At 49.0% G+C, this 23,877-nt stretch overlaps 1 protein-coding gene across 2 annotated transcripts in view; it reads right to left on the bottom strand.

Moving 5' to 3' along the window:
- The window catches only part of Slc24a4 (solute carrier family 24 member 4), a 142,134-nt gene extending 119,537 nt beyond the window's left edge, over nucleotides 1-22,597 (bottom strand). Inside the window, exons 1-2 of one of the 2 annotated variants that reach the window (XM_006990888.4) lie at nucleotides 21,320-22,597; nucleotides 19,160-19,270 (exon numbers count right to left, since the gene is read on the bottom strand). In XM_006990888.4, coding sequence (XP_006990950.1) covers nucleotides 19,160-19,270; nucleotides 21,320-21,449 — 241 coding nt within the window. In that variant the 5' untranslated portion in view covers nucleotides 21,450-22,597. The remainder of the gene's footprint in view (nucleotides 1-19,159; nucleotides 19,271-21,319) is intronic. The other variant, XM_006990887.4, reaches the window with a different exon arrangement.
- Nucleotides 22,598-23,877: the final 1,280 nt, after the last annotated feature.

The raw sequence follows: 23,877 nt of genomic DNA, 5'->3' as shown, positions 1-23,877 counted from the left end.
GAAATGTCTGATAAGTCTGCAGGTGCTCCTTACTGTCTGCCAACTTCTCCTGAAAGAGAGACAACAGGCACTATCGTTTCCCGACAGCTGGCAGGCAGAAGGTGGATCTCAAGACCTGGCTGTAGGGGAGGTGTGATGGGGTTCCCGAGGAAGTGGGAAGAGAGCATCTGGGGTGCATATGATCAAGATGGAACATGTATGGAATAATAATTCTATTTAAAAAAAGATCTGGGGGGCTGGAGAAGGCTCAGACATTATGAACACTGGCTACTCTTACAGAGGACCGGGGATTCTGTTTCCAGAACTCACATTGTGGCTCACAGCCATCTGTAACCCTAGTTCTAGGAATACAGTGCCCTCTTCTGGCTTCTGTGGGCACTGCATGCACATGGTGCATACACACACACACACACACACACACACACACACACACACACACACACAGGCAAAACACCCGTAACACAAAAATAAATAAATTAAAAAAATTTTAGAAGATCTGAATGCAGAAGAGGGTACATAGAGGAATGGCAGAGGAACCATCACCAATTCCCATTAAGCACACACAAGAAATGGTTTCCTCATGGCTTCTCAGGGTCACAGCTGCTCCTCACTGCCATCCTGACCTCATCTTTCTGAAGACAAGAAGAAAGAAGAGTGGAAAATGCTGGCCAAGACCTACACAGCAGAAGGGCAAGCTGAGCAGGGTCAGGAATGGTGACTCAGAGCTTTGGAGCCAAGTGCTAGTTGATGGGCCCCTAATACCTGCAAGCCCCACACCCCTGGAAGCCAGACCCACCAGCACAGGATCCCAGACTCACACACATCAAGAATGGCAATGTCCCTGCTCCATGGAATTTTCTAGCCCATCCAAAGGAAGGATGATGATGATGATGATGATGTGTGTGTGTATGTGTGTGTTTGTGTGTGTATGTGTGTGTGTGTGTGTGTAGCACCCTGATATATAAAGGAGGAGTGGCCAGGTTGGCCTGCACAGATCTGGAGACAGAGGACATTACAAAACCATAAAACTGGTCTTTTAAATTTTTTCCTGTTGGGGATACTAAGCAAATGCAGGACTACTGAGTTATACTCCAGCCAAAACACACCCAAATGCTGTGTGTGCATGTGGATGCATTCTTATATGCATACAGGTGCACATATGTGTGGCGAGGCACGTGCATGCATGTATGTATGCATGTGAAATCCACAGGTCAACCTCAGGTAAAATTCCTCAGGCTCTGCCCATCTTGATATTTTTGAGACAGGATCTCTCACTGGCCTGTGGCTCACTGCTCAAGCCTAGCTAGCTGGCCAGGGAGTCTACCCAGGGATCCACCTGTGTTCACCTCCCCAAGGCTGAGGTTACAAGCATGTGTCAACACACTCTCCACATGTGTGCACCTGCATGTACTTAAAAATGTACACATGTGCACACAAAACATTTGGGTGGTGTTTTGTCTAGAGGTATAACTCAGTGGTCCTGGATTTGCTCAATATCCCCAACAACAAAAATTTTTAAAGGAGCCTGGTGGCGGTGGTGCATGCCTTTAATCCCAGAACTCGGGAGGCAGAGCCAGGCAGATCTCTGTGAGTTTGAGGCCAGCCTGGTCTACAGAGTGAGATCCAGGACAGGAACCAAAACTACACAGAAAAACCCTGTCTTGAAAAAAACAATAACAAAAATTTTTTAAAGGAGAATGGTTTTATGGCTTTTTAAGTGTGGGTTCTGGGGATGGACAGCAAGTCTTTCACCGACCGATCCATCTCCCCATCAGAATTCCTTCAAGGGGGCTATGGTTAAGAACCAGTCATCACCTTTGCTATTGCCCTTTAATTACTTCACAATGGAGAAACCAGCTCTGAGAATTTTTGCCAGTTTGTTCAAACTGCATCAGTCACTCTCTCTAAATGGGAAAAGAATGATATCGATAGCCCATTGCCCCATGACACGAAGGTCAGGCAGACTGTACTGGAAGCAGATTTTTCTCACCCTCAGGCTCAGCAGTCTGCCTGAGGACTGGTTACTAAGACTGAAGGGAACATGTGGGCCCCGTTACCATGGGTTCACCAGCTCTGCTCCTGCAAACTGTGCTCAGGGAGCCAGGAAACAGACGTCCCCAGAGTGCCCAGAGGATGTGACAAAACACTGCTAGCATCTCGAGCTTGCTGTGTTCGGGTGGGTGGGTTCTTTATGAAAGACACCAGGATCAGACACCCCTAGAAAGGCAACCAAGTCAGAAGACTTAATTTAAAATAAAAACAGACTTTGAGGTTTGTTTTCAGGAGGCCCATCCTATACTTTAAAAGTAATAACTGAAGTTATTTCTCCATACTCTCATACATCAAACCAAAGCGAGCTCAGACATCACAATGCCAGACAGGCTGGCAGACCACTAAATAGTGGCTCCAGGGTTAAACCATGCTGAGGTAAATCTCTGTCTCTAGGGAGGGGCATCATTCACAAGCATGGGTTGTGTGGTCAGGAGCGCTAGGCCAGAGACTCCAATCTTGAATTGAGGAATGTGAACTCTGGTGCTTTCGGGGCCTCTATCAGCAAAAATGCGTTGTCCATATAAAAAATGATCCTTTGAAGCTGTAGTCGGTCCTGCACACTACAGAGATGGGTCCTAGTGTGGCTGCTGGCTTGCATCCTGTTATCTGAATCTGCTTGGTGATTTCATGTGGATACAGACCGGTCCCTGGCTGGGTACCCCTAGAGGACACAACTCTCCCAGACTCCCTAGCAATGGAGGACTTATGGGAGCCAGAGGCCAAGGATGACCATCCATCCATCCCCTCAATTCTGTTCATTCCATCCGTGGAATGGACTTTGACTGGAACTCCAGCCTGGCAGAGGCTTTGGATGAGCCAGACCTATACAGGAGACACATCGCAGGGCATTCTAGGATTCAATAGTTCTCAATTCTTTGTTTGTTGGTTTGGTTTGGTTTGGTTTGGTTTTTTGAGACAGGGTTTCTCTGTGTAACCACCCTGGCTGTCCTGGAACTCACTCTGTAAATGAGGCTGGCCTTGAACTCACAGAGATCTGCTTGCCTCTGCCTCGAGTGCTGGGATTAAAGGCATGCACCATCACTGCCTGGCTTAGTTCCCAGTTCTTGATCTGACCTTGAACTGCTGATGGATGTGAGTCTTAGCAGCTGCGCCAAAGAGCATCTTTCATCCGTGGGTCCTCAGAAAATCACCTAGGAGACTGAAACACTTGTGTACTTGTTCCCACCTTAGAGGGTCTGATTCAATTAGCTCATGGGAGGACCTAGCATGGGTATTTTTGTCTAGCTCCCAGATGAATCTACGGCACAGCTGGGGCTAAGAACCTCAGCTAAGGATCTGTGTTCCCCTGTAAAAAAAACAATGGTTTAATATTAAGTTTATGATTTTTTACAGTGCAAACCTATTTTACATACATGTTCACAGTGGTATTATTTAAAATAACAAAATAAATAAAATACAAAAACCAGAAGCAACTAATTGTCCATCAGTGGATGAATAAACAAAATGTGGTTTGTGCAGACAATAAAATAGCATTTGACCATAAAAGGGAAAGGAGCTCTGGGGCTGGGCAGCTATCTCAGATCATAAAGTGGTTGTTTTGCAAGCATGAGGACCTGAGTTCAGTTCCCAGAACCCATGTTAATACATGTGGCATGTGCTTGTAATCACAGTCTGGAAAGGCAGAGATGAATAGAGCCTGGGGTTCTCATCAGCCAGTTCACTTGGAGAGTTATAGGCCAGTGAGAAACCCTGTCTCCAAAGAAAGAAAGAGAGAGAGGGGTGGAGGGAGGGAGGGAGGAAAGGAGGGAGGAAGGAAGAAGGAAGGAAGGAAGGAAAATGGCTGGAGCCAGGAGGAGGGGTTGACACTTCAGGAACAACACCAGAGTTGATCTCTGGCCGCCAGACACACCCACCCACATAATATGCCCCCCCCCACACACACACACAAGGAAAGATTATTGACACCTGCTACAACATAAATGGATTTTGAGAACACTGTGCTGAGTAGATGAAGCCAGACACCCAAGAAAGACACCATATGATCCCATTGATATGAACAGTCACAGTCATAGGTTCAGGGAGTCAGGGAGTGGCCGTCAGGGGTTAGGGAGGGAAATGGGGATCATGGTTAATGGGTGGGGGGGGACCTGCACCTACCTTTTCCCCCAGGGTACTTTTGAGGAGTGAGAGATAAGAGATTTAGATAGAAATATAGAGGGGAGAGAAACAGATGGAAACACAGGATAGCCTCAGGAGGGCCTGGATCCTTATCCACTGGCCCCAACTGTCTTTTCTAAAGGGCTATTTATAGGAATGCCAAGGGGTGGCACAAAAGACCTCCCCCCAGCACAGCCAAGTGCAGACCTTCCAAACACCTGGTAACCATGCATGTGGTCAATCCATCCCCTTATCTAGCCCTGCTGGGTAAAGCAAGCTCAGCTCTCACTAGGAAACTTCTGTGGGTTCCCACAAATGGACACACTGTTTCAGATTACAAAGATGAGAAAAAGTAACAGACATGGACGATGGAGATGGTTACACCACAATGTGAATGTACCAGACTCACATAGTTAAGTGGTAAATTTTGTTACATGTGTTTCTGTAATTAAAATGTCTACTTTTACAGTTTAAAGATTTCTTGACTGCTAAACATCTCAGAACCTTGAATATATTACTGTGGTCCCATCACCAAGAAAGACTGAGTCTACCGCTTTGCCCCAAACTATGTGGTTATGGAAAGTACCTCAAGGAAGGGGAATAGAGATAGGGGGAAGTCACCTTGTAGACCAAGAGGGCACCTCCAAGAAGCCTGGGGGATGTTAGGGTAAGCTCCAAATGACCAGCTTATAGCACTGAGCTTCAGCAATGTGTGGGTCTCAGAGCTCAGCAGCCAATGGGCGTGGGCTGCCGGGACTCATGCCAGGCAAGCCCTGAGACCCACTGAGAGAGAAGCAGAAGCTCAAGGAGGCCAAGCAACTTGCGAAAGACCACACGGCTCACCTGCAAACTAGAGCAGGCAGACTACACTGCCACCACCCAAAGTGATGTTGTTGCCCAGGGGCTGGGCAGAGGTACAGACCTCCTGCATCTGCACTTCAGCAACAGCCCAGGTGGACATGTACATTAGTGGGACATACTGTCTCTTCCTCTGCCTTCGCCTTCCACAACCCCACGGCCATCTTTTCACCTGGCCCTGTGGTGGTTGAAGATGCACAGTGAGCCAGGGCTGTGGAGGCCACAGCAACATCTTTCTCAGGTGTGAGGGATGCACTGCCCCCCCCCACCTTCCCTTGCTTCTTCCTAATGATATGGGTCTGCCAAAGCCTACAAGTTATTTAGCTTCTTGTCACACCTCACTAAACTGAGGCATTTGCCAGCTAAGGAAAATGCAGGCACGGTTTAAATGATCAAAGGGATTTCAAAGCAGTTCTTTGCAGACAGAACCTACCCACTCCCAGGCCTGCAGAGGAATTACCAAGAATTACAAAGTGTAAAGCTGCAGTGATGAGGCTAGCCTACCCCTCTGGTGCCTTAGCATCCTCCCAAATACTCCTCCACACTCTGTTCTGTCTAATCCAAAGCCCCAAGTGGTGGAGTTTCCCTGTGGTTTCCTGGGGGAGGCTGACTGAGGAGCCTGCGTGTTGTGCCAGAGGCATTTTAAGCAGAGGAGGCTGACCCTTGGCTCTGCTTCTCCTGGGTCTAAGGATTCCCTGGATGCAGGCCTGGCAGGTGAATCGCTGCAAGGCAGGGCCAGGAGCCCCTTCTTACAGGCTTTCTTCACAGTGGCTCAACTAATAAGCCAGAACCTCTTAGCTTCTCTAATCTTGCTCATAAATCATTCCATCTTCTCTGCTAATCGTCTTTATCAATGCACCTGTGAACCTCTGCGGAGTGTCTACTCCTTTCTAGAACCAGCTTCTCTTAAATGAGGCCTTTTGAGGTGGCGATGCCCATGTCTGGCTCACACTGGCATCCCATGTACAAGCCAATGACCCACATCATCCAAGCACCCAATCTGGAAGGCTGTTTTCATGGTCAGATTCCATCAGCCACCTTCACAGGAAAGCTGATTGTCTCCTCAGCAGTAAGAAGACATTTCAGTAAGGAGTCAGGGGATCCTCACCCCAGGAGCTCATCTCCAAATAGGTTCAGGCATAAGGCAACCAGGCCATGGGTCCTCCTACAGGAGGCATGTGGGAGTCTGCTGGAGCCCTGCTCCCACCTGTCGAAGGGTTCTTGGGGGAGGAGAGAGAAATGAGGAAATGATAGAAAGACAGAAAAAAGATGATAAGAAAGACAGGGACACAGGATAGCTTCGGAAGGGCCCTGGATCAATACCCAGTCACCTCATCCATTATTCTAATGGGCTTTTTATACACTACCAAGTGGAGAGGCAAAAGATCTCCCCCTTTCAAGATCAAAGCACAACATACAGTCAAGTGTAGAGCCTTCCAAACACCTGGTAACCACGCCCGTGGCCAAATCATCCCATTATTCAGCCCTGCTGGGTAAAGCAAGCCCAGATTCTCTGATCCTGAGTAAAGTCACACTAGAGAGCCTCCGTGGGCCTCCACAGAGGCATACCAGATGTTCCCTAAAAGATTTAGCAATGCAGCGGAATGAGGCAGAAGAGGATATGAGGATGAGAACCCTGGTAGGGAAGGTCCTCACAATAAGGGCCACAGGTCCTTCCTTGTCATGTTTTAGATACAAGGCTACATATTTCCTAATTTTCCTTGTGGTTTTAAGGGCTTCCAAAATGGCTTCTAAAAAAAAAATGTCTACACAGTGGTCTAGGGCAGTGGTTCTCAACCTGTAGGTCACAACCCTTTTGGGATTGCATATCAGATATCCCGCATATCAGATACTTACATTAAGATTCATTACAGTAGCAAAATTACAGTTACGAAGTAGCAATGAAATAACTTTATGGTTGGGGGTCATGCCAACATGAGGAACTGTATTAAAGGCTCGCGGCATTGGGAGTGTCGAGAACCACTGGTCTAGAGATGACTGTGGGAGCAAAGCCTGCTGGCATAAGAAGTGTAGTAAGTGGGGCTGTAGGAATGGCTCTGTGTTTAAGAGCACGTACTATTCTTGTAGGACCTGAGTTTGGTTCCCAGCACCCACCTGTAACTCCCATTCCAGAAGATCTGATGCCCCAGGCTTCCAAGGGTACCTGTGCTCATGTGTGCACATGTGCATGCATATGAACGTGCATACACACACACTTAAAAATACATCTCTAGTTTGAAGTGTAATACACTGATGTCCACACCTGGGAGGTGTCATGTGGCCAGAGCACACATGTTGGAGCAACACGGGCTCCCCTCTCCTTGGTGCTTCATGAATGACACTGGCACTTCCGTCATCCCTGAATCTCCCACCCATCTGCCCAGTGCCAGGAGACAACAGTGATCTTTTCTGCTCTTCAAACCTCCCATGAAAGAAGGCAAGCAGAGTCCCAACTTTGGGGGCAGCATACAGGACTGGACATCCTCTGGCCTCAGGGGTCAGCTGCAATATGCCCAGCTGCCTCAGGCTCCTGTCACTACACCTTTCCCATCATGACGGACAGCACTCTCAGACTGGGAGCCGTAATGAGCCCTTCATTCTTTACATTGTGTTTCTCAGGTATTTGTCACAGTGACGAGAAAAGCAGCGAAGACAGCCAGGGAGGCAAACCCAAAGCCAACTGAAAATATCCCCTTGGCCCTTGGATCTCTCTGGGCTTCCTGTTTCTATAGCCACTGTACCCACCAGCACGTCCTGCCACCCCATCTGTCCAGCAAGCACCCATCTGCAGCAAGGGACAGCTGACACTGCATCCTTTGTGAAACCTTCCAGTCATACCAGACCCTTCCACGTGCCTTTCCGGGTTGCAGGGAATGAAGATAAGCCAACCTCAACCTTCCAACCTGTGAGGATAAGGATGGCTTTCCTTAGCATCCTCCAGGGTTTTGACATGGATGCCCAGTGAGTGTCTGTCAGAGGCACACTTTGGAATATAAGGTAAAATTCAGGCAGTGTGTTTGGGGAAAAGACCTTCTTGGATTAGGGTTCTACAGAGGATTCTATGAGAAATGGAGTGGGGAGGGAGGGACTTCCCATGCTCCCACCTCAGAAAGTGGTGGTATGTCCACAGATGTCACCTGTGGTGGTGCTGACAACAGATTCTGCACACCTCACTCCATTTAATAGCATCCTACACAAGACTATTATCTTTGCCTAAATTTCCTTACAATAGGTTCAAGTTCTTCCATCTTCACTTTCTTCTGTCAAATCCAAGGCAAAGGAAGCTTACTTAGCACAATGCTAACAACACGATACATCTCAGTCAGAGTCCTCCGTGTTGCCAGCACAAAGACACAGAGCTGCTCAGAATCCACCAGGAACTCCCACTGTCCATAGGCAGAGCACAGAGGCTCCTGGGTGTTTCGGGCTCTCAGTCTCAACATATAAGACAGGATGATTCTCTGACCCAACCCATCTATGCACCTTGTGCCCTCAACTTCCCTAGACTCACTACTCCGGTGTCTGAGGGCATCCATGACCTTCTACCCTAAGGAGCACAGGCCATGATCAGGATGCTTAGATTCAACTCTGAGCTAGAGACACTGGAGAAGTTATTTAGCCTCCTTGTATCTAACTTGCAGCTTTGGAAAAATGGAAGCAAGGATGCCACCTCATCGTCTTACAGGAGGAGTGACCAGGATTGGCAAGGCCATGTGCATTAAGCACTTAGAACAGTGTCGCTCTCTTCAACACCTGCCTTTCCAACCTTTGGCGCCTCCTTTATTTAATGTTCTCTTTGGGCCCGACGCTGAAGACTTAACACCTCCATATGTTCCACCAAGAGTGCAGTGCTGTGCGTGTTACAGATTAGTTCCATAGATTTTTACCTTCTTTACTAGAATGGATGTTCCCTGGAGGCAGAGCCCACACTTAGGTCAGTTAAATCTCCCTATGGGCTCAGCCAACAAGCTGGCCCAGTCAGTATGTGTCCAGCAGCTAGCTATACCGTAACACACAGATGGCTTCCTGCTCCAAAGAAATGACCCCGGAGGCCTCCTTCACAGGGCGATTTTACGTCTATGTAGTTACCTCAGTAAGCACATGTTAAGCCTGAATGGAATCAGTTAGTGTGAGATCTGCTGAGCTCTCACTGGGTGTGGAGTCCATAATGAAAAGTCAGATGTGTGTGGTATGAATGAGATGAAACAATGGTGGATACAGTGTGTGTGTGTGTGTGTGTGTGTGTGTGTGTGTGTGTGTGTGTGTGTGTGTGTGTGTACAGACAGATAGACAGATGGCCTAGCGGGTGGATCTAACTTTTCAACACTGGGAATAATGTTATCATTTACAGAGTTCACACTCAAGAACCATGTTCTCAAGTTATAAAAAGAAACACACTCACACACACAAACACATGCACACACACGCACACATACACACCACCCTTCATAATGTCTGCAGTAAACTTAGGATTTTATAGCGATTGTTGGCTGCATGGGGTCTCATGCGGGACACCCACAGGCTGCAAGTTGGACCTTCCTGGTTCAAATGATCTTTAGCCTTCTACTCTAGCTATACACAAGATCAATGGGGTCTTTGCTTCACACAAGAAGGCACATTTTCAACAAATCCTAGTTATAAAGGGGTCAATTCTGAAAGGTCCCAAATAATTGGTTTTCTCTGTCACATGGAGTGGATGGTCTTGAGATGCATTAATACCCCGAGAAGGTGGTCACAATCACATCTACATACTTTGAGCTGAGCCCACAGAAGCTTGAGGGATGCCCTGGGTCAGCATTCTACCCATTTCACAGCCAGGAAGGCAAGGCCCAGGTAACTAGTGTCTTCTACAGAATCATAGGCAGTCAGTGCCACAGCATAAAAACTGGTCTCTGAGCTCCGTGTTTCATGCCTCGGGGCTCATGTGACGCAGAGAAAGTACCAGATGTAGAACAGACTCACTGAGGACCACGGCAGTGCATAGTCAGCACTGTCCTCTGGTCATCCCTGCAAAAAGCAACAGTCTCTTCTCTCCAAAGAAACGGTAACAAGAAAGCACGAAAGTAGGGTATTTGCTCTCTGGGGTGGGGGTAGAGAGCTCAAAATAAAGCCTAAAGTCAAACACGCCTCTCATATGAACACACGTGGTACACACACACACACACACACACACACACACACACACACACACACATTTTCTGCACACCAGTCATGGTTCCAGACCTGAGGATATATCCACAAGCTGAACAAGCCTTGCCCCTTCCCTCAGGCTACATGATCACTAGAGTTCAAGGTCTCAGAACTAGGAACGGCACAGCTTAGAGACCAGAAGTCTTGTCTCTGGAGTCATGTTCTTAATCCTCAACTTTCCCTGCATGAGTGTTCTGGGTCAACGCCCTCCGGTATCCACCGGCTGGAAGAGACAGTGGAGAGGCAGCAGCCATGTCTGCGGGGTACAGCTCCCCAGTGGGTAGAGCCAAGGGCTCTATGAAGCCAGTCACCATAGACTATGAACTGAGTTTTTGCCTCAGCCTCAGAGGCAAGGACAAAGTGCATACGGTCCCTGCCCTCCCAGAGTCAGAGTTCAAAGGCTGAAGGGCAAAGAGTGGAAAATGCCTGTGTTGTTTCATCTGCGGCCTTCCATGAACTGTCTCTGTGTCCAGCACAGAACTGAGATGGCTCTCTCTCCTGTTGACTTGCCATGGCTGCTGGGAACCAGTTGGCAACTTTATCCTGGCCCCATGGCATACACTTATCCAGCGCCTCTCCGTTTTGGCTACAGAATATTACAATCAAAGTCGTCTGTCTTCGCTCTCACCTTCGCTAAGCACTGACTGCTTGCTAACTCCCTGAAGCCTAATTACTCACTACTGTGCCAGCACTCCTGGCTGCTGTTTGTTTGCGCTGTCCCCTCGGACAGCCACGAGTGAGACACGCGGCTGTTGTCAGTAAGCATTCCTCCAGGTACAGAGATGCTACTGTGACTCAAATACCGACAGCGCCATCTGCTTAGCTGTCCATCCATGCTACCCTGAGCCTTTGAGGTCAGGCTCCCCCATTCAAGTCTGCACCCCTTTGCAGCAAGGCCTGGGTCCCTTCTGGCTTAGAGCTTCATACAGAGCCAAGAAATACCTGAGAAATGAGTGTTGTGTTGCAGTTGCTTTGAGTACAGGGCTGTGCTTTTAATTGAAGTATCAAAAGAAGTGATGGGATCACAACCCAACAGTCCTATTTGCCAAGGGCAGAGCTCCCCTCCCTTCCCTCTCAGCCACCAGTGGACTCCCATTCCTTTCCCAAGGAGGATAGTCACAGCTTTCCCAAGGGAAACACTGAAAGAATCCAGCATGGTTATTTGTCTTCCTTTTTGGTGAAATGCCATGTTCCAATACCTCCTTAATAATGGAACACACTAAATACAAAAATCCCATCTTCAGTATGCTACTCTGGGGTGGAATCGCAGGGCTAGATTGCTCCTACCCGAGGCAGCACATGGTGGTACCTAATCATTTCCATTTTTAACTCAGGCAGGAACACTCTCAGAGTTCAACAGGAAGCCGAGTGGGCACACTCTGGATTGCAGGAGGCCCGAAAGTGGCAAGGGTGGCTGTTAGGAACCGAGTATCTGCAAGTCCAGGGCCAGCAGACGGCCCAGCAGGGAGGAGGGTTTGCTAACAGATGGCCCCAATAGTTTGGATAAAGGGGACTACTGGTTTTTGATTGCAAACAAATCAGTATTAGAAACTAGAAACATACCAAGAAACAAACCGGTGTTTGTTGGTGCCAGGGATGGGCACACCTCATTCCTCAGAAGGGCATCCAGCAGGGACGAGCTCACTTCCCTAATTTGTCTTTTCTTACCCCATTTACTAAAACTATGGATCAGGATATGGGCTCACAGTTCAACCCCCTCCCCTTACTCCTTTTTAAAGACAGGCTCTCACATAGCCCTGGCTAGCTTTGAACTGGCTATAGAGCTAAGCATGACCTTGAATTGCTGTCCCTCCTGCCTCCACCTGGTGAATGCTGAGGTTACAGGCATGTGCCATCACACTCAGTCTTATGCAACACCAGGGATAGAACCCAGAGCCTCGTGCATGCTAGGAAAATACTCTACCAACTTAGCCACATTCCCAGTCCATACTTTATAAGCTGCTTCCACAAGGGACTTTTAAGGCAGCCAGATCATTTGGTATGCATCAGTAATGGTGGACACACATCTATCAGAACCCACAGGAGCGAGGACAGAGTGGCTGCTGAAGTTACTTGCAGGCTTTGGTTAATAACAATGTGTGAATATTAATTCATGTGTGCAATCGTAACACCCTAAGGCTAGGTGTAAACTGCTATAGGGTAGAGACCAGGGAAGTGGATCTCTATATTTTTTTCTGCTTGTTTAATTTTTCTATAAACCTAAAACTTCTCTAGAAAAATAATTATTGAGTATATTCTCTCCTCCCCACCCCCTTCTGCTTTTTGTTCCCTGAGTGGTGCTGGTTTTCTCAACTGCAGAACAAGAGCATCCATAGCCCCTATGTAAAGAGTTCTTAGAAGAAGCAACACAGAGTGTACTCAGAATATGCCCAACACATTATGCCCCAGGGCATCACTGCCATGTGCTAGGTACCACTTAAGAACTTCATCTGTCAAGTGGCTCAAGTCTCATGGCAGCCTGGTAAAGTGGGTAGGAACTTCTATTATCCTCATTACAAAAGGGAAAACTTGAAACTTAGAGATTATATAACTTGTTCAAGGCCACATCACTGGTAAGAAGTAAGCTGGGACTCAAACTCCAGCGTCTGCTTTTACTACACAAACCAGCATCTCCAAGATGGGCAGACACAAGCCTTTCCTGGCTCCTGGAAATCTTCATACCTATCCCAGCCTACCTCATTTTGTTCAAAGGTGAGAGAGGTAGAGCCCAAATGCCAACAGGCAGAGTCTTGGTACTGCTGACATTAGAACCCAGACTTCTGCCTCCCAAAGCACTGGACCCACTTGACTCCACATCACCCCCCAAGCAGCAAAATGTGGGTGTGTTGATGACAGTGCTGCCCGCCTCTGCCTCCACTGTGATCAGGTTGGTGGCTCTGCCACAATACTGCCTTGTAGCCTGTACCCGGCACCTCCCCACTGATCCCGATACACTTTGTGCAGTTCAGTTCTCCTCCTCCTTCTCTTTATTTCTCATGCCTTTGGCACCTCTGCTTCCTGCATCTGTGAGACCTGTTGCTGGGGTGCCTGTCCAATGATGTCATTTATTCCTGGTCCAGTTGTCCTGTCCCTCCCATCCTTACCCATGCTGCCATAGACTTTTCTTCACATCTGCCTTTACCTCCATCCACTACAGGAAAAAAAAAGCAAGAGCAGAGTCACAAAAGCAAGTGGACCACAAAGCATCCTCCATCCAAACCCTGCATCAGTTTTGCTTCCCTGAAGTGCTACAAGGCCTGCCACCTTCAGTCTCTCTCAAGCTGGTCATCAGCCTGCTCCTCCCAGCCTTCCTCCCAAGGACACACAGCCAGCAGGCATTTCAGAATGCACATTCAAAAGAGGAAAGCCCAATACAACACAGCAAACTCTACAGGAGGGCTGAACCCCCCAGCAGCAACAGGAGGGAGGGAGAGAGGGAGGGAGGGAGGGAGGGTAAACCAACTTCCTCTCTCCTTCACCTTTCTTTTAAAGATGCAGGATACCAGAAACCCAAACTACAGGGTGACAGAGCTGACAATGAGGCGCTCACTCAATCTCAAATCAGGTTGGGTGGGGATAGGCACAGGGGGAGCCTTGCTCCGTCCAGTTTAGAAGGAAAAAACCCAAGTAGGAGGTAAACGTTTTTTTTTTTTTAATATAAAAATGTTCTAGTAAACTATCCTCAGAATTTGAAATCCTCCAAACATAAGACACAGCAAGCTAAGAAATGCTTGCTTCCACAAGACAAGAGTAAATGTTTGGTGATGTGTGTGGTTAACTCATCTTCATCAAGCTCCATCAACAAAATGGCTTCTCAGGGCTTGTGATAGCCCAGCTCTGTCTCATCCCCAGAGGGAGCAAGCGAAAAACCAAGCATCTAACAGTCCTATAACACAGGTCAGAGGGTGTTTTACATGCCGAACACCATATTAAGGGCTGATGAGTGGTAATGTGTACAATCCTAGCCAGCCTGTAAAGCAGACGTAATTAGTACTCGTGCATCCCATGCTCCAGACAGGAAAGCTGAATCACATGCTATGGTTTTGGAGAGCAATCTAGGCTTGTGTGGTGTGTGCTCAAGAGCAGTGAGCGATGTAACAATGGGCAGAATGAACACTTGTGAGGGGCTGAAACAAGACAGCCAGTGGTTAAGGGTCTAATTAGGACTGGGTAGCCAGGGACAACCTTTAGATGTGGCAGTGATGAGCAGAAACCCATGTGAGATAAGGACAGAGAGGTCACGTGTCCAGAAGCCCTTAAAAATTGCACCTGTCACTGGTCCTGATTTCCAGTTCAGGGCTGGGCCTTGGCATCTACATTCCCCAGGAAGTGTCTCTTTCTGCAGTCCAGGGTTGAGAAGAACCACCCTTAAGCAGTCTAGTGCTACCATCAAGAGAGGCCTGGAAACTCATTGGTTCCTTCTATAAACTGAATGGGCTCCACGGCCGCCATCCTTATGTTGAAGCCCTAACCCTCTACTCGACAGTATTTGGAGGTGATGCCTTTGGGTATATGGGGTGGAAATTGGGGTTAAATGAGACCATGATGGTGGGGTTCCTATGATGGGATTAGCATGATTATATGAAGGAGGAGGATAAGGGGCAGGAGGAAAAAGAGAGAAAGAGAAGGAGGAGCGGGGAGAAGGAAGAAGCAGGAGAAAGGGGAGCTTAATCATTTTTTCTCAGTACCATAGGGGCATGCAGCAAAAAGTCAGCTCTAAGGTAGGCATTGAGCCCTCACCAGACACCAGGGCAACCAGCAACTTGATCTTCAATTTCCCAGGCTCCAGAACGGTAAGAAAGCATCTGGTTAGCCACCCAGCCTGGGGTATTTTGTTAGAGCAGCCAGAAGTAGTAACTAAGGGACTCAAGGTCTGCATCACTCATTACTATTCCACAGAGCGTGTGCACACTCAGCCCCCTGCCTGATGTAGTGCCTGCTCTGTACAGACCAGAGTCCTCAACCTATGGGTCATGACCCTTTTGGGGGTCAAATGGCCCTTTCACAAGGGCCACTAAGACCATTGGAAAACATAGATATTTACATTATGATTCATAACAGTAGCAAAATTATAGTTATGAAGGAGCAACAAAAAGAATATTATGGTTGGGGGTCATCAACACATGAGAAACTGTACTAAAGGGTCGCAACATTAGGAAGGGTGAGAACCATTGGTACAGACTGTGAAAAGAAATATCTAAGGCCTGGAGGCCAAATCATGTCTTCAAATTTCTGAGGGAAAAATATGAATTTCCTATAGACATCATTGGCCATGATGAAGTAATTATTTTTATTTCCCTATGTGAAAAATAAATAAACAAATACTTAGGAAAACTACTATGTTAAACCAAGTCTAACTTTTTATTAAACATTCACATGTGATTTTTTTCAGTGCTGGGACCATCAAAAGCAGAGCCTTGTGCATGACAGGCAAATGCTCTACCACTAAGCCATGCCTCCAGTCTAACATTCAAATACTGATCAAGCATCTACCTGCAAGTGTCCAGCACACACTCTAGGGCATGCTCACTGGCATCTGGTGTACACACGACTCACTGAGGACCTTGTTAGAATGTGTATTCTGATCTAGTAGGAGAGAGGGCGACATGGTATTCCTAGCAGGCTCCTGGTGATGCCCCTACCATGAACCTCTAGGCCCCAGCCTTCACAGCACCAACTCTGACTTCCTCTTGGAAACACCTATCACACTCTTGAAAAGGATGGACTCCGTCACACTCCTGAGCGTCTAACCTGGAACCCCAGCCCACCTTTATCAGAACAGCAGCCCAGGATGAGAGCCTTGGGTGAGCATCTACCTGCTCCCCAGGTGTCCAGCCATGCTGACCAATAAGTGCTCAGCCACAAGCCCCCTAGGTGCCCAGGCATACAGCCTCTCAGGTTCCCAGTGACACTAACGCAAGAGCACAGTCACACGGACCCCCAGGTGCACACTGACTCCCAGATGGAGCCAGGAGAAGTAGCTTTGTTTGCTCACTCTAAATGTTTAGCTTGTGCTGAGGCCCAAGACAATCCAGAGCCGAATATTCATCTGGCCCAAATAGTTGACTTAGGGTTATCATATGGGCAAGTAAGGAGAATGTGTCTCAGGGTTCAGATATACTCTTTGCAACATTCAGAGCCTGCAAGGACATTAGAGCAGCCTTTTGGTGACCATCATCCCATGCTAGAACACAACTGAGTCCAGAGACTGGGGGAAGCTGAGTTACAGATACCTTCTAACCTCTGACCCCACTCCAGTTACCAAGCCAATCATTTGCCTTGTTTGCTAAACTCAGTCGGGAAGGTTTCTGTCATTGAAACAAAGGCCAATCCCATCTATACCCAGAACCCCAGCAGGCCAGCTCTTTGTCCTGTGTGCACCAAAGAGGAAGTGTCTCCTGCAGGACTGACTGCAGGTCTCTGTGGTCCTTCATTGTTACCTGGCTTTTCTGGGTCAAGAGTTTGCCCACTCTACTTGACTGTAAGCTACCTAATGGCAGAGGCTGCCTCTTGTAACCTTAGACTCCACAGTCTGTGTCCACATGGGAGCTGGCATACAATAATAGCAAATGCTTGCTGAGATGTAAATAGAAAGAAGGGAGGCAGGAAGGGAAGTCCCTACCTGGCCTGGGAAGAGATGGGGGTGGGAGTGGGAAGAGCAGGGCACTTCAGGTGGCTTGAATGAGAATGGCTCATACATTTGAAGACTTGGTCCCCACATTGGTAGAAGTATTTAGGGAGAATTAGGAGGTGTGGCTTTGTTGGAGGAGGTATGTCAGAGGCTAGACTTGAGGTTTCAAAAGATTTGTGCCATTACCTGTGTGTGTGTGTGTGTGTGTGTGTGTGTGTGTGTGTGCCTCCTACTTGTGGATCAAGATGTGAGCTCTCAGTTGTTCCTACTGCCATGTCCTTGCTCCACCATCATGGACTCTTTGAAACTCTACACTCAATTAAACACTTTTTTTATAAGTTGCCCTGGTCATGGCGTTTAATCAGAGCAATGGAAAAGTAACTAAGACAGCACCAGAAGCCAGGTAACCCAGAGATGAGGTCTTTAGAAGCCACTAAACTCGCCTTTATGTGCCCATCTTTAAAAAAAAAAATACCATGGAACTGCATGAAGACTGCTCCAAATGTGTTTTCACTGAATCATCTCATTCACTGAGACCTTTCCATGTGCGAGGCCCCACTACAGATAGAGTCAGCATAAAGTGTAATCCAAACATTAATTATTGCTAAAGATATGGGTGGTTTCTGGCAGTTCCCTCTCCACAAGCCAAGGCTAGCCCTTCCTGTGAGACAGAACACACTGCTTGAAAGTCCATGCAAAGCTTTTTTTTTTTTTTTTTTTTTACCAGACTAAAAATACAGGGACCATGATAGAGCTGAAGAAAACTCTAGCATTACAAGTGGGGCCCTGTCTAATTCAAGATGCCAATTCTAGAATGTCAGGTCCCTGGCATGACAGAAGGGATCCAGTATTACTTGTCCCTGGCCTTACACATGTTAATGATTGAGTAAACCCCTTGGCAGGAACCAGAGCAATACCCAAACTAAAAAGAGTATTGGGAATGTTAATGGCAGCATGGTACCACTGTCTAGAAGGTCACCATGATGGGTGAGATGATTCAGGAATAGATGTCCAGTCTCAGTGGGAATTACAATGCTGCTCTGAAAGTCTTCACTATTTCTCCACACTCCGAAGTCCTTCTAGAAGGCCTCTGGGGAAAGATGAGTTCACTGTGTTGACCTCTAAGCAAGAAAGCTTAGAGAGATGACAGAAGCCATCCTAAGCACATGGAGCCCAAGATACAGTCTAGGCACACAGACCAGGGTTCCAAAGCCAGCTTTGGTGCCATTGAGTTGTATGACTTTGAGCAACTCGTGTCTCTACCATAGACCTTTCCTAACCTAGAGAAGACACTGTCTTACCAAAGCCAACCTCAGAAGCCTGGCACTCTGCATCCAAGCCCACTCCTTTGCTGTGTGTGTGTGTGTGTGTGTGTGTGTGTGTGTGTGTGTGTGTGTGTGCCATCTCCTACACACAGCCCTCTGTAGAGCTTCACCAGATTCTCCAACAACCCAGAGTAGGCAAGCACTATTCAGTCTACTTTACAGGTTAGAATCCCCGAAAATTATGTGATTTTCCCAGCAACTCAGTGGAAAAGCCATCTACAACAAAATCTATTTCCTTCAGGGCTTTTGAATTCTTCACCCTACTGTATTCTCTTCACAAAGACCCCCAAGATATTGATGCAGAGCAAATGCCCTACACCTGTGCCTTGAGAGGTCTGGGCAGCTTTCACATGCCTACTGCTGGCACGTTTACTCTCTACTCCTGAGAATCTTTGTGCTGTTTTTAAGTGAAGCCTGCCTGAAGCAGAATAGACCAGATGTTACCCCTGGGAACCTACCACCCCAGATACCCCAGAAAAGAACATTAAAACTGCTTCCCAGGACAAGCAAAACCCAACTACCTGAGGACTTCCATTAGAGGAAGGGCTCAGCAACCAACCCAGAGTTCTCCCTTTCGGTGGACTGGAGCACCCCCATCCTGGTAGGTCATCTCACAAAGATACCCACCACAAGCTATATCCCAAGGGGGTCATCAAATGCACACAGTGATCCAAGTGGGGAACGAAGACACCAGGGGAAAGCCAAAGAATCAAAAGAGCAGGGGAAATGCATTGCCTTTAGAACAAAAGATAACATTTTTAGACTCTTGTGTGTGACCTTCGTAGTTGCTGGATAAGGCAAGCTCTTGGGTTGCTTAGCAGCGTGGCTGACGAATGTCTATAGGTTTCATCTCAACACCATGCAGCTCCCCTTTCTCACTCAGGTTCCTAAGATGGTCTTTCCCAGCATTAACTGGGTCTGTCCACATAAGCATCAAACCCAGGCTGGGTTAAATGCCTGCGAGAGAGGGGAGACTACATCTTACCGGGATCTGTGCAGTTCTTAGCCGGCGGAGTTCCATTTATCGGTGCCATCAACTTTCTATTTCGCCACGTGTCTGGCAGAACACGTTTGCTGGCAGAAGCTGTTTTGTGGCCTGGATTGGAAAAAAACAAGTCACAGATACCATCAGGTCAACGTGATTCTTGAGTTCTCAAAAATGACCTTACACCTGTCCATATAGCTAGGTCAGCCACAGCCACGGGCTATTTATTTTTATTTTTTAATTATATGTATTTGTTTGTATGGGGGGGGGGAGTAAGTGCACTTGAGTTCAGGTGTCCACAGAGGCCAGAAGAGTCAGATCTGCCTATAGCTGGAGTTACAGGTGGTTGTGGGCCGCCTCACTGGGGGTGCTGGGAATCAGCCTCAGGTCTTCAAGAAGAGCAGTACATGCTCTCAACTGCTGAGCCATCTCTCCAGCCTCAGATTTGGCTGTGTAGAGCCACCTGTAGGGAGTGATTCGGTGATTGCCAGTATGCTATCACCTGCTTACATGTAGTATTCTGTTTCCTGAATCTAATCCATTGTTTCTAGTTTCACACGGGTCATTGTGTGATCTGACCTTGGACAAGATTGAGCTGGTCTCAGCTCCCTCCATCCACCCCCACCCAACAAAGGATTTCATTAGGAGCATTAAATACTTTCTCAGTAAATTTGCTCAAGGTGGTTCCTATGACTGGATGGTTAAATTTGTGAGTTCAGCCAGCTGATGTTAGGCGGCCAGCTGTGCACACACATCACCTGCGGATCTGGTCAAAAATACAACTCTGATTCAGTCGATTCAAGGTGGAGATTGAGAGTCTGTAGTAGCAAGCTCCCAGGTCATCGTGCTGTGGTCCAGGGGCCGCACAGAGCCATATCAGAGAAGGCATGGATGCCTCTGAGCAGAGATGGTTAAATACCCAAAGCTAACTCCTGATCTAGCAAATAAAAATAGCTATGGCTTCAGACCGCACCCCAAGTATCCATTTACCTTATCCGGATGCCCACTGTTTCAGCTGGGTAGCAATGCCTCCTCCAGAATGCCTACACCTCACAGCCTAGACATTTTGTTATTTCTTGTGTTTAATTGTCCAGTTGTAAAACACTGGGTATTGAGGTGTTAAAAATAAACTTCCTTTAGCCACCCTTTAGTCCTCTATTTCCAAATCACAGTTTGGATGTTGAAAGATAGTGTCTTTTTCTTTTTAAAGTTTAATCGGGTTTCACTTGCTTTTCTCTTCACTGCACAGGTCTCTAAATGGTCCCAAGACGCTATGTTAATGAGCTTTCTAACCACTCAAAAAGGTGCCCTCTCTCTACTGTGTCTCTGCCTTGGTGGCTAAGCTGGCAACATTGATTTTACATGGAAGGAACCCCGAAAGGTTCACAGCACCCAGTTCTGAAATATCTAGGCAGTAAATGTTCTTTAAAGACTAAACAGGAGCCCCAATGCCCCCGAAATAAATATCTCATAAGTTTCTTCTCTTCCCCACTCCGTCTGAAATTTGCATATCTTAACAGTCTCTCGGGTCGCCTTCTGCTTGGAGGAGTGTAGATCAGGGCTCTGTACGCCAGTCCTCCCTTTCGGTGGGATTTAAGCGGAGTTGAGAGAAGCGATGCTGGAACATGGCAGCAATCTCCCACGGGAACTGCCTCTCTCTGTTTAGGATCCGGGGAGGACGCGCCAGGAAACCCAGGCTACCCATGTGGATCAGGGGAGAGCTGAGACCTAGCCTGAGAATCTGAGTCTCTGTGGGCGGGGGGGGGGGGGGGCTGAGCACAACCTTTACATCTATGCAGAACAGGAAAGTGCACTGCTCAGTTTCACATACCCTAAAGCAAGAGAATCTATCCCTAGGCTGCCCTGAGTTGCCCATTGCCCGCACACTCGAGGGAGAGGTGGTGTAGGCTTCAGTTCCAGCAACACACACCTACAGCCGCGTCCCGAACCCCAGGGAGCTTGAGCAGCTTAGCGGAACCGGCGCCACAGTCCAGCGCGTGTCTCAGCCCTCCTGGGTGAGCACTACCCCACCCCCTACCCCGGGCGGGGAGGGAAAACCCTGGGGACCAATCTGACTGGGAAGGAGCTGGAGCTGTCCTGAGGCTTTCCAGCTCAGGGCCCCCAACTCCCGGAGTGGAGAACATCCTTCCCCGCACCTACCCAAGCTTCCGAAGAGGCTGCACGCACAGCACACCAGAGCCAGCACAGCGCACACGAAGCCAACTTGCTGCGGCAGCATCTCTCGCCTCCTGCGAACTTTGCGCGGCCGGAGGGGTCCGCGGAGCGCCATCTCAATGCGCTCGGCGTCCCTGGGAGAAGATCCCGAGTTTGTAGGGTCAGAGCGCTGTCGGTGGTCCAGCGGCGCTGGGGCTGCAGCGGGGTGATGAGCAGCTCAGAAGCAAGGGGCTCCAGGCGATAGCGTCATGGTCCGCGAGCAAGGCAGGCGCGGGAATCTAGGATGGGGATACCGGAGGAGGGGGCGCACTGCACGGCCGGAGCTCAGAGTTCCGCGCAGGGTGTGCGCGCTACGCGCACCATGACTCCGTGGCGGAGACGATGCCTGCACGGTGGCGCTGGCGGCCTTGGCTGGTAGGTTTGGCGCAGTCCGGGCGCTTGGAGTCACTACCTGCCTACTGCGCCTCGGCGCGCTGGAGCCCGCCGGGAGCGATCAGAGCTTGGGGAGCGCCCCCGCGCCCTGCGCCGCCGCGCCCACTCGCAGCATCCTCCTCGTCCAAGTTTAGTCGCGGCCGCCCCGGCTGCCCGCCCGCGAGGCTCCACTGCTTCTCGGAAGGCAGAGCCCGGGCAGCCAAGTGCGTGCAGGCAAACGGCGCGCTACACACGCGGGACTCGAGACCGTCTGGCCAGCCGCAGCAGCTTGGGCCCTCCCGCGGGTGAACTGTCCCCGGGAACTTTCTCTCTGGCTCTTCGGCGGCCGGCGCCTGCGTCTGCGAGGCCGTGGCGCCTCCCGCAAGCTGCTCTCGCCTCCCTACTCCTCCCCTCCTGCCCGCCCGCCCGCCTGCCTCTCACCCTCCCTCCCCTGCACGTGTACACCTCCCCTAGGGCGCTCTCCCCTTGCGGTTCTCTCTTTCCCAGGGGAAGGCCCAAGCGCTGACCAATATAATCCCCTTTCCTTGACCCCCCCCCCCTTTTCTCTCCCTCTGACCCTGGGGAGCCGAAATGAGTCCTCAGCATCTGTGGTTGCTGTAGGGAGGAACAGGTTACGGCATCGCCGGGGACTCTCAAAGCCAGGATTTCTATAGCGCTCTCGCTCGGTCCGGGTTCCCCACGAGCCCCCCCGAGCGACCCAGGCGGTCACCACCACCACCCCTAGGTCGCTACTGCACAAGCAGCTTAATTGCTCGCTCAGCGCTAACAAACAGGCTTGCACCAAGCCAACCGACGCCCGCCGGGACCGGTTTCTGCAGGGCTCTCCGGGCTAACTAGGGACCTGTGTAGCGGGGGCGCAACACCGACCTACGAAACGCTGGTAATCTGGCAAAGGGAGAAACCCGGCAGTTCTGAGGCTCCACCCCCTACAGTTGCGAGCTTTTGATGTTTTGCAACCTTACGGCTTCTCAGGACTTTCTGGTTTGGGTTTATTTGCCCACCTCTCTTCCTAAAGTAAACCGCGTTTAAAATGTGACGGGAGTGAAATTTCCGAAGAGCAACGAAGGTGTCCTCCAGGTGCAGATAAAAGGGGACCTTTATGGGGAGGATCTCTAACTCAGACTTCTTCCCTGTTGGTTTTTATCCCGTGGTGATCTAGGGCCTACTAGGGGTTAAGTCTACTTAAAATCATGTTTGGATCAAAGCCAACTTTGTTTAATTAAATAAATACATGCCCACCATGCGTGGGCTCCGTGCCAAGTGCCAGCCAGCCAAGAAACAAAACAAAACAACAACAACAAAAATGTGTATTAAGACCCAGTATCTGCTTTCAAGGAACCCTGAATCAAAAGGGGCCGGTCCCTCAGATGCGTGCCTGCTAAGTGGGATTCTGGAAGTCAGTGTTTTGCATAGAGAGCGTGCATTCCCTTGCTGCTCATTAGGCCGCAGTGCGGTCCACAGCAGCCAAGGCATTGCCTGGGAGCTTAGGAGGCTTGCAGGCAGCACAGCTCCACCCTAGACCTACTGAGCAACAATGTGAATTTTAAACCAGATCCCTGGAGACCTTGGGCACAGTCAAGTGTGAGGAGTTCCCTTCTGGGGACTGTCCCAAAACGCCTCCATGAGTTGGCCACCACTTGCAAAGGTTCCTTTGTACTTCACAGACAAGGTCATTTTCCATTTGTTAGCCAAGCAAAGGGACACAGGAAAGAGGTACCCAGTAGCTGGGGCTGTGGTCTGGGAGGGAGGAGGAGGAAATCACCGTTTTCAGTATCTTCGTTTCTACATTGTCCAATATGGTCAGGAGAATGGGTGAGCGCACCGCCTTTAATCCCAGCCCTCGGGAGGCAGAGGCAGGTGGATCTCTGTGAGTTCGAGGCCAGCCTGGTCTACAAAGCGAGTTCCAGGAAAGGTGCAAAGCTACACAGTGAAACCCTGTCTCGAAAAAAAAAAAAAGTTTATTAACTATAGAAAAAACTAAAATGAAAGGACAAAAAGCAGGCAGGTAGGTAAATAAACAGCAGAACATTACCAAATATGAGGCTTACAAACACCCAGCAGAAAGGGACCCGGGAAGTTGAGACAGTCCGGCTTTACCTTCTAGTTCCTCT

The sequence above is a fragment of the Peromyscus maniculatus genome, chromosome 14 (genome assembly GCF_049852395.1).
Source record: "Peromyscus maniculatus bairdii isolate BWxNUB_F1_BW_parent chromosome 14, HU_Pman_BW_mat_3.1, whole genome shotgun sequence".
Lineage (NCBI taxonomy): Eukaryota > Metazoa > Chordata > Mammalia > Rodentia > Cricetidae > Peromyscus > Peromyscus maniculatus.
Note: the sequence above shows the minus strand (reverse complement) of the source record. Positions and strands in the feature narration are given on the sequence as shown.